This window comes from Psammomys obesus, unplaced genomic scaffold, assembly GCF_907164565.1.
Source record: "Psammomys obesus unplaced genomic scaffold, mPsaObe1.curated_primary_1811, whole genome shotgun sequence".
Classification (NCBI taxonomy): Eukaryota; Metazoa; Chordata; class Mammalia; order Rodentia; family Muridae; genus Psammomys; species Psammomys obesus.
The window spans coordinates 223,544-234,558 of NW_026596225.1; the positions used below are offsets into that span (position 1 = coordinate 223,544).

Sequence of the window (11,015 nt, forward strand, 5' to 3'; positions counted from 1 at the left end):
TTCTCTTCGTAGCTTTGGCTGTCCTGGAACTGCTTTGGAGACTAGGCTGTCCTTGTACTTGGAGATCCACCTGCCTGTCCCTTTTGGGTACTGGAATTAAAGGCCTGAACCAGCACCATCTGGCTAAGCCAGCTGTTTAAAAGTAAATCTAATTAAAATTTTTCTTTGTGTAATATTTACTATCACACCAACCGAATTTACAGTTGCCTTTGAAAGATAATAGGTTAGAAGATCTATAACCTATAATAAGGTCTATAACAGGCAGTATAAAGCAACAGAATTGCAACCTATGTAATTTAACAATAAGAAAAATACTCTCCAAAAATCGTGAACCTTCCCAACAGTGCACAGAACTTTTATGTAATATTATATCCTGGTCTGTGTATGACATTATATTCCAAGCCAGCAACTTTTTCCTCCGAGAATAAGACACACAACTGCTAGCATTACAAACCATAAGTTAAACAACAACAACAAAATCCTAAGAGAACAGGAATCATATATGCCAAAAAGAAGGATAGGAGCCCCTGGGACAAGATCAATATCAAACTGTAAATGTAAAATTTACAATAATACACTTCCTTTTCTAGTAAAGGTTTATCATTTTAGTAGTCTAATCTGAAAAAACAAAAATTAAAATTTCCAATAACTACTTTGAAAAATCTTTTAGTTCTTGGTACAGAGAGGATTTAAATAAATAATTTTATACAACTTTTTAGACTAGTGGTCTAAGTTTAGTGATGATCCAGATATTGTCTTGTTAATGCTCTTTGTTAAATATTTTTTAAAATGAAAATACTATCACTAAATGCATTACTTTGTATGCCAACTTAAAATTAATAAAAATGTGATTATGAAAAAAATATTTTTTAAACATCCAGTTACGTTTTCCAAATTAGTGAAAAAGATGAGATTCTTGGGCAGAGACACTAACCATAAATTTCAGTGAGTGTAACTATAAATAACATGTAATGATAATTACATCCTACATTCATCTCTAAAATCATAACTTAGATTTAATGCTATTATTTTGGAAAGATTTTGCTAATAATTACTGTCCACAAAACATTTTAAAATAATTTCTTCAGTCAGGGTTAACATATATGAAATAATTGTTCACTCTCAACATATATCTTATCATGTCCTTATTTATTTTGTTTTCTTCACAGTTTCAGTGTCTCAAGAAAATGTGAATCCAAATATAATATGAACTTCTTATACTCATCCAGAATTTTGAGTTTTTCAATCAGAAGATGGGCTTGTTTTGAAGACAGACTTCTAGAAAATTCGTAAGATTTTAATGTGACAAAAATAGTAATTAGATAAACAGTAATAAATCAGATAAACAGAAACAGGTCTCTCTGCGTAGCCCTGGCTGTCCTGGAACTTGCTCTGTAGACCAGGCTGGCCTTGAACTTGCAGATCTGCAAGATAAAGCAGCAACAATATAACACAGCACATGAAATAAGGGCAGCTCCAGCACTGCAGTAGGTGCCCATGTTAGAGGGGGTGCCTCCTGAGCAAGAGGGCACAAGGGTTATAAAACTACATAAACTCCTGGCTGTGTTCTAGAATTTCACTTGAATACTGGCTATCTTCCATTACTGCCATCTGAGCCATATACAGGGTCATCTCAGACATGAATTTGCATGCCATGTTTTGAAGACATCATTTGTCTGGTCCCTGTTAAGGACATAAGGAATGAACACAGGTGTGGTAAGGATAATGTGCTTAATACATAAAGCCAGAAGGGCAAAGGAGGCGTTTTCCCAAATGGCCATATCCACAGGCCATGCCGAATTCCATCTCGGATATGGTGTGAGGTCCAGGAAATAAATAACATCCACGGAAGAAAGCACCACGAGTCCCTGAGCTTGAATATGTGCACAGCAAGCTTCACACTCACAACTGTGACGGGAATCACAGTGGAACAGTGAAGGAAAGGTCTTCTCGGAAGAGTCAGAGCAGCCTGAGGGGAGAAGAAGGATCATTTCCTGCTTTGCAAATCTCACAACTGCTTCTTACTATTTTAATGTACCCAGGGTTAGCCGGAAACGCAAAACAAAACACCCCACCACTGCAGATGCACCAGACACACAACTGCCAAGTCAACGTTTTCTCTTTTCATTCTCTACGGCAGTCTACAGTAAAAATGAAAACGTAAAAAAATATTTAAGATGATAAAAGTATGACCAGCATATTCTTTACATTAACAATAAAATAAAGGTCTTAGGAATATGGTATTAATTTTACAAGTTTCCCAGATTTTGCCCTAAAAATCACAAACATAAATATATATCCTAAGCATGAGATTTGTGTAACTGAGGTTTAAATAGTATTTAAAATAAAAAACATTTTTATTTATTTATGTGTGTGTACCTTTACTTGCTGAACCATCTTACCACCCCTATTTTTTTCTGAGTTTTTTTATGTGTGTCTGTGTGTGGGTGTGTATAAGTATGCAGTTGACTTTGGGCCTGTAACTGAAGTAACAGGCCATTGTGAGCTGCCACATGGATGCTTTGACTCTACTTCTTTTCTGAAATGTTTGCAAATCACATGCATAGAAAAGGCAGGAAAATCTTTTGATGTTTAGAAAATATAATATAGAAACTATTAACTAAGGTGGCATTTTAAGTTTGGTTTCAATTTGCAAGGCTTGTCATCCCAAAACACATGAATGCCTCAACCTGATTTTCAATTTCTCTACCAGAGACTACTGTGGCCAGTCTGTTGAGATGCATATTTTTGGCCTCAAATGAGACTGGAGGAGTTAAGCCACTTAAGTCACCCCCAGGAATGAGAATAATCATAAACTATTCAATTACTGGCACACATGATTGTGTGATGCACACTGACGGGAAGACAGAGAGTAAGAGGACAAATGTAAGTGTGGTCATGGAGAAAGAGTGCTGACCCAGGAAGGGTCAGGAATGAACCTGATCATCTGCACCAGTGTGCTCCATGAGCCAGCACTGAACTTCTCAGTACAGTTAGTAGTTCTTACTTTATATCTATATGGGACTTTGTGACAGCAAATCTGACTAGCAACGTATCTATATGCATCTTTAGAGAAGTATTAGACACTAAAGAGAGTTGAATAAATTAACTTCCCTATTTTAAAGTAAGATATTCTCTCTAGAATATGATGTCTAAAAATATCAGCATTTCAGTACTAAAGACATTAAAGCCAGAAAAGTCTTACCAATATCTTACCTTTAAAGATAGAGATCTAGCTTGAAAAAAATGGTCACCATCAATAACAGAGGCTAGAAATCCAGCTAAAAGAACTTCTCCAAAGTCAGTCTTCTTCGTAATTCCAGTGACTGCTGCCCATGACCACATGCCAATGACGCCATGGACTAGGTTATCGGAGAGGGCACGAAGCCAGTCATGTTGCTGAATTATGGAAAACTGGAGAAGTCTGTCAGCTACGAGACAAAAGATGCCCAGACCAAGGCTAGTAATGAGAGAGTCTGTGCTACAGTGTAATAAAGCATGAGTCTTTTCAAGTTTTGATGCCATAATAAACTGTCAGTATACAGTGGGTGCCACAGGGAAGCAACATGCCATTCTTGTTTTCATCCCAGTACACTACAATAGAAATCAAAGACAAATATTAGTGAAGATTACAGACCACCATGTAATCTTTAAACAAACAACATCAGCAGTAATTATAAAACCAAGCTGGAAACAATATCATCCCTTAAAATATGCTGTATGGTCAAATATATGTCAGTTTTGCAGGAAAAAACTTGTATGTGATACCAAGGAGAATTTCAGAAAGCCTATTGAATTTTTTTTTTTTTTTTTTTTTTTTTTTTGAGACAGGGGTTTCTCTGTGTAGCCTTGGCTGTCCTGGACTCATTTTGTAGACCAGGCTGGCCTAGAACTCACAGAGATCCGCCTGCCTTTGCCTCTCTGAGTGCTGGAATTACAGGCATGCACCACTATTGAAATTATTTATTCCTGCTAGGCATTTAAATAATTCCGTCAGAATTATTTATATGATGTAACAGTGGGCTTCCATTGTACCCGTACACTCAGCAGCTGCTTCCATACTTTTGAAAAGCAAATGTCTCCTTTCAGGTCTGGAGAGATGGCTCAGTGGCTAACCGTACCTTTGCTGCTCTTTCAGAGGGCTGGAAGCACTTAACAACAGGCCACTCACAACTGCCTGTGACCCTGCTCAGGGGTCTATACTATCTTCTGACCTTTAGGGACAACTGCATGCATATACATATACTTGGCAGATACATATACAAATAAAATACATACATAGGTCTTAAAAAATGTTTCTTCCCTTTGAGAAAACTGTCCTTAATACCTAAACTCCAGTGCTGTTCAATCAGAGTTCCCTACCTCCCCAGCAGTAGTGTCTACTGTCATGATACAGAGTCATCCAAGCTAAACCTACCAACCTCCTTTTCCTAAGTAAACCTGATTCTGAATGGTCCTTTTCCTTGGAGCCACTCCAAGACACAGAAGAGCTGGAGACAAGAAAGACCTAGAGAAGCCTTCACCCCAGCATTTGCAGGCAGGAACAGATGGATCCCCTTGAGTTTTGGACTAAGCTGGTCTGCATAGGGAGACCTTGTCTTTAAAAAATATCCCAAAGAGATACAAAGACAAAAAGCTAATAATGAAGACATCAAATCCTTGGCTCCAGTGTCCAAGGTTTTCAAAGATGTCCTTACTCCAACATCTCTGCAACAAACACAGCTTTATTTATCTCCTGGAATAACAACAAACCCCGAAAGTTTAGCTTATAAGAAACAGCAAGCATAATTTTGTGCTGAATTCTAACCTGCCACTGCCTACTGAGATAATTTGTGCACCTGTCAAACGTTCAGTGCTGTGTCACATCTGATTTTTAAAATATTTATTGTGTGCATGCGTGTTTGCTTGCAGAGGTCAGAGGAGGGCATGGGATCTCAGGACTGCAGTCACAGACCTGTGAGCCGCCACGCAGGAGCTTACAACTGAGCCTGAGTCCCCAAGCGCAGCCCGTGCTCTTAACCAGCCACTTGTACGGGCAAACAGACTACAGTTCTTCACACTGTTTTCTAGTTCTCTGTATGTCTGACATTTTCACTTAGAAATGTTTTAAGAGGAGGCTGGAGAGATGGCTCAGAGGTTAAGAGCACTGTCTGCTCTTCCAGAGGCCCTGAGTTCAATTCCCAGCACCCACATGGTGGCTACAACCATCTATAATGGGATCTGGTGCCCTCTTCTGATGTGAAGGCACACATGCAGATATTATACACATAATAAGTAAATAAAATAAAAAAAGAAACATTCTTAAGAAAGAATCTAGTAAAATTCCAGAAAATGCAACCTAATTTGTAGTGAGGAAGAGGAGATTAGTGGCACTTGGATGGGGTTGCAGGGAGGGTTGGAAAGCAAAGAAAGCTCTGGGACATTCCTACATTCAGTTACCCCCGGGACAGTTTCATACATACACATACATACAATACGAAAACATGTTGAATTTTATATTTTAAGTATTGAGATTTAATTATATGCCAATTACATCCCACCAAAGATGTAAGTTAAAATTAGTAAAATATGCTCTATTGATATTAAAAATACCAGCTTTTGGTGGGAAAGCAGCAATTTGAAAAATGAATTTATAGAGAAGAAAAAAAATGTTCAGCCAATTCAAGGCAATATAAGCAATGCGTAGCAGAATGGGTGCTTCCAAAGACAAGGCTGGGCATGGTGGAGAATGTCTTTAATCCCAGCACTCAGGGGGCAGAGGCAGGTGGATGTCTGTGAGTCTGAGGTCTACAAAGAGAGTCCAGGGCTATTACACAGGGAAATCCTGTCTCAAAAAACAAAAATCAACAAACAAAGGCTAGTAAACAGGAGTTTGTCACTCAAAAAGAAAAATCCTTCCATCTTTTATTTTTTTAAGCTATTGGCAATACTGAGTGTGGTGGTACATGCCTATAATCCTAGCACTTGGGAAGCAGAGGCAGAGACAAATCGATCTTTGGGGGTTCAAGGCCAGCCTGATCTATCTAACAAGTTTCAGGCTACTTCCAGAGACCCCGATTTCAAGAATAAGAAATGGCATCTCATCCACTTTTAAGAGCGTGTATATGTGAGGTAATATTACAGAGCTCCAAGAGAAAACAATCAAAACTCTAAGATTCTAAACACAGGTAAGTTACGGCACCTTACCGGGAATACTGAATTTTAAGAGCTTTGCCATAGATAAATACATATTGTGACAAAAAGAAACATCTCAGCTGGGTGTTAGTGTGCATGCCTTTAGACAGCACTCAGAAGACGGAGACAGGTGGATCTCTGAGTTAGAGGCCAGCCTGGTCTACATAATTTGAGGCTAGCTAGGGCTACATAGTGAGACTCTGTCTTTTAAAAAGGGAGAGAAAAAAAAAGAAACATCTATTATACTATCCTTACTATGAAAATACCAGACTGGCAACACAGCTACTGAGCTGGGTAAAGGCATTAGATATATAAGCCTGGAGACCCAAATTCCACTCCCATTAACCATGTAAAAATGGAAAAGATGTTCTTGTTATGCTACAAATAATATGTATGTTACAAAAAGGTTTGAACCCAGGGCCTTAGGAAAGTAGGCAACACTCTATTACCAACTTACGTACCAATTCTCAGTTTAAAGCTAAATTTTCATAGAGATGTTATTTGGAATGACTTCTCTACATAAGACCCAATTCATCTAATTTTTTCGGTGACTTCGAGAAGCCACTTTTTTATAATGGTCTGTTTGTCTCATCTTGTCCTCAATATAGCAAATGTCATCAACTATGGGGCCTTCCCAGCAAGCCAAACGGTCCTCTCCTTTCCCTTAATTTCCCACTTTAATAATACAACATGAGAAATTTTTTGATACCAATCAAACATTTCTGTTAAAAAAAAAAAAAAAAAAAAAAAGACATTCCAGGTAGGCACCCGGTGGCACACACCTGTAATCCCAGCACACTCAGGGAGTTCACAGTCAGCCTGGTCTACAAAGAGATTCCAGGACAGCCAGGGCTACACAGAGAAATCCTGTCTCAAAAAAAAAAAAAAAAAAAAAAAAAAAAAAGACATTCACAAACTAAATCTCATTGTTCTGTTAGTTCCATCTCCCAAACCTGGGAGTTGCGGGGTGGAGAGTACAAAATCAAAACTGCCTTTATTAGGATAAATAAATCAGTTCTCATCACCAAACTATAGTTGCTGTAAAAGTTCTTAAGTGCTAAAATACCAAAAGCAGACGCCAAATCTGATGCTGGTAATTCACAAAGGGAATAAATACAAACCTCGTTCATTCCATCATAACTCTAGGCCATCCGATCTCTCCGCACGTAAATATTTAGTACCTGTGACTATTACAAGTAAAATATACAATTATGCGGTTCAACACGTTTCTAAACTCAGCAAATTCCTAAAATCATGCTTTTCTGAGAGTCGTGTGCTCTAGTAAGCTTTAGATTCTAAACTTTAGACTTTCTCAGCAAATCTAAAATTTAGAATGTCAAACGGGACGGGAAGCCTTAGCACTCGGATTAGCTAACTCGGGGCGCTGAGTGCTCTCCTACACAGGTGGGGGAGGCAGTGGGCTGGGAAGGGCGCGGGGCCCAGGAGAGCCCCGAGTGTGCGACTCGGAGGGCGGCTCCGGGTCGGTCGGCAGCCCTGGCCGCGCCCAGGCCCGGCTGCCCCGGAGCGCGCGCTCTCTCCCCTTGCCGTGCCCCCCCCTCGGGCCGCGGGTCGCCGGTTCTCCGCGCGCGGCGCCGTCGGGGGAGGGCCAACAGCGCTCCGCCCCTCGGCGGCACCATAGAGACGCGGGCGCCGGCCGGCCAGAGTGGCCGAGTCCGCCGGGTTCCCGCGGGCGCCGGCCTGAGGGGTCCTGGGCGCTCACCGGTTGAGCTGATTGGGGCCGAGTTCTGCACGCGCCCGGAACCGGACGGAAGATTGGAAAACGTCCGGTCGGCCTCTTGGCTTGGCGGGCATCGAATCACTTACCTCTGCCCACGAGGCCGTCAAATGGCGGCGGGCAGCCGGATCGGAGAGGCCGCCTCAGCCGGTGCGGGACGCACCTGTGGGATCGGAGCCACGACCGCGCAGAAGTTCCTAACTTACTTCAGTAGATGCCTTAGCGCAGGTGATGCAGGAGCGGGCGACTTCTCAACCTGACACACCACAGTACTCTACCGCCCCCTTGGGGATTTCTCCGCTAGACACTGGCAGAGGCGGCGGGTGGGGTTGCGGGAGGCTGGTCTCAAGTGTCCTAAGACAGCAGAGGCCTGACAAGAACAATCACCATCACTAACCTTGTGGAAACAAAATAGTAATACAACTGGAATCAGATCTCCCGTCTGTGACTATATATGTCTTACTGCCTTGCTGAGGCAGATGCTATCTTAGCACAAGGACACATTTGACAAGAAACAGCCCAAAGAAAATGTCCAAACGAGGCCAGTGGAATTCATGACAGTTGGAATCTTCAGTTTCAAGCAAACTTCTAGGTCACCTCACATGCCCTGAAAAATCCTCAACCTGAACCTTCATTTGTACGGCTTTAGGACTAGGGATACTTTAATATTTAAGTTAAGAACTTTATGGCCCCTATGGCAATAGGCTGGCATATGTGCCATACAGTCTTAGGCTTTCTGGAAACCTACTGGCTAAAGGCAGCGATTCATTCATAAAACACTGAATACTTTCGCTGTGCTAGGCTGCATAATAGCTTTGGATTAAGCTCCTCTACCGGAGGGTAACTGACCACAAGGAAATATGCTGGGCAGTGATAAATGGTGTTAAGGAAATAAACAGGGTGATATAATCGAGTTAGGATACTGTGTAAAGTATCCTACACTGTGTAAAGATTGTCTCTGTATTATTCAAATGCTGATTTCTGTGGATGCAGATATGATTCAGGCAGGATTTTGGCATTGTCATTTTAATGAAGCATCTCCTTCCTCAAAGTTGTGCAAACGTTGTTCTCCGTAACCTTCTGATTGGTTAATAAAGAGCTGAAGAGCCTGTATGGGCAGGAGAGATAAGGTGGGACTCGCCCAGAGAGAAAGACAGAGGGTGTCGGGGAGACTAAGATGACAGGTAGTGAGCCACGTGGCCGGGAAGTAGGCCAGGCCAGGATAGTAGGGATAGAATAGCTCAGTATCTGCCCAGCTGTAGTGCCTCTATCTTTTAATAAAAATAATAGTCTCCATGTCATTATTGGAGCTAGGGCAGGTAGAGAACAAAACCACACCTTTACAGGAGAAGCTAACTTTAGTGAGGTAGCTGAGAGGACCATACACAGGAACTTTTGCTGAGACCAGAAATGTGAAGGAGCCCAGAGAAGAGCTATAAAAGGATGGTATCTGTCCATTCAACTAACTGATATTATTCCCTGATCCACTACACTCCTTTATTCTTGTTTCCTGTTTCCTGCCTTTTATTGAAGAGAGTAAGAGCTAGACTGCCTGGGAGGGACAAATAGGGAAAAGTGGCCATGGCTAACTCATAAAGGCAGCAAATTTCCAACATGGCCAGCTTCCTCAAACTCTTGACTTAAGACAAAAGCCTGGCAGTTTTTGTCTCCCACCAACAGGCCCCCTACTGATGGATTGGCTCAAGTTCATGGCCAGATCTGATCAAACCAGTTATGGACCAATCAACCATCCTGTCTGTCTTCAAACAGACAGACCTTCAAATAGAAAAGGAAGTCTTTTCAGGGCTTTAAAGCCCCTGGCCCCTGGCTTTCCCAATTCTGGAATTCCCCCTTTGAAGTGTAGAGAAATTTTAATTCAGAACATGGCTGTTCTGGCAAGAGATCACATTCAAAGATCTAGGTCTGTGTGTTCCAGCTGGAACACAAACACGCCTTTAATCCAGGAGAAAGAGGCACACAGAGCTGAGTTCAAGGCCAGCCTGGTATAGAGCAAGTTTCAGGTAAAGAAAAGTTTAGATGGAGGTATGGTGGTACATGCCTTCAATCCCAGCATTCAGGAAGCATGCAGATCTCTGAGTTCAAAGCCAGTGTGGTCTATAGAGTAAGTTCAAGGAGATAAAGAGTTTAAGAAATGGAATATAAGGAATGGTGAACTCACCTAGCTAAGCTTTCATCTTACAGAAAGGAAAGAAAAGCCTAGGTCCAGGCATAGTAGTACATGCCCTTACCTTAACCCTAAACAGTAAAGGTAAAGACAGTGGAAGGCAGCACCCATGTTTGATAGTGGTGTCTAAAAGAATGGCAGAAACAATGACAAATCAGAGAAAGACTTGACGGAATAGGACATGCCCAACTCTCAGGAGAAGAGAGGGGAAAGGGGAGAAATGTAAGGGGCAATGAGAGAGGAGGAGGCAGGTGTACCAGGACAGTAATAGAGAGGCCGGTTTCAGAGAGAGAGAACTCAGGTGAAGACGGAATGAGAATGAGCCAGAAGAGTAGAGCAGATTGTTTGAGGCCAAACAGGGGCTGAGGGAAGAGCCAGATTGAATTAATCAACTGGAAAAGGAGTTTGAACCAGAACAGCTGAGTTGAACCAGCCAGGTATGAGCTCAGTAAGAACTAGTAAGGGCGAGCTTATTAAGCAGTAAGTCTCAGAGGCTGAAAACATTCTAGGCCTAGGTTAGATTGTACAGAGGTTAGAAGCTTCCAGGACTAGGCCTAGGTTAGCAGACAGAGCAGACAACTGGAACAGGTGAATGAAATTACCTTTTATGTTGCAGGGGTCTTTTTCTCTGAGGATCTGTTCGTGTGCGTTCCCTCACCCCCAATAAATGCTTTTCTTTAACTGCTGACTCTGCTGCCCTGTGTGATTCTGACTTCCTTCCTTTTAACAGAGAACAAAAACATTATCCTGACCCCTACCCTGTATCACTAGGTTACAACAGTATTGCTTAGATCATTTTTTTTTAAAAATAGTTTTGCTTTTCATAGTTTGGACAGAAGTGGAAGTGATCCCTGTTGAGGATAATTTAAATAATGATGATTAGGCATACAACAGATCTTATATGAAAGAGGTTTATTAGAT

General features: G+C 41.6%; 1 protein-coding gene across 5 annotated transcripts; it reads right to left on the reverse strand.

Moving 5' to 3' along the window:
- Positions 1-1,130: 1,130 nt before the first annotated feature.
- On the reverse strand, positions 1,131-10,756 carry Tmem267 (transmembrane protein 267). 5 transcript variants are annotated; one of them, XM_055595743.1, is made up of 4 exons: positions 10,697-10,756; positions 8,116-8,279; positions 3,217-3,594; positions 1,131-1,969 (listed from the first exon to the last, which is right to left on the reverse strand). In XM_055595743.1, the coding sequence occupies exons 3-4, from the start codon at positions 3,523-3,525 to the stop codon at positions 1,634-1,636; spliced, it is 645 nt and encodes a 214-aa protein (XP_055451718.1). In that variant the 5' UTR covers positions 3,526-3,594; positions 8,116-8,279; positions 10,697-10,756; the 3' UTR covers positions 1,131-1,633. The 5 variants fall into 5 exon arrangements, with proteins under 5 accessions (XP_055451718.1, XP_055451719.1, XP_055451716.1 ...); XM_055595744.1 differs by lacking the exon at positions 8,116-8,279 and having other exon boundaries at positions 10,697-10,721; XM_055595741.1 differs by lacking the exons at positions 8,116-8,279; positions 10,697-10,756 and adding an exon at positions 7,999-8,109.
- Positions 10,757-11,015: the final 259 nt, after the last annotated feature.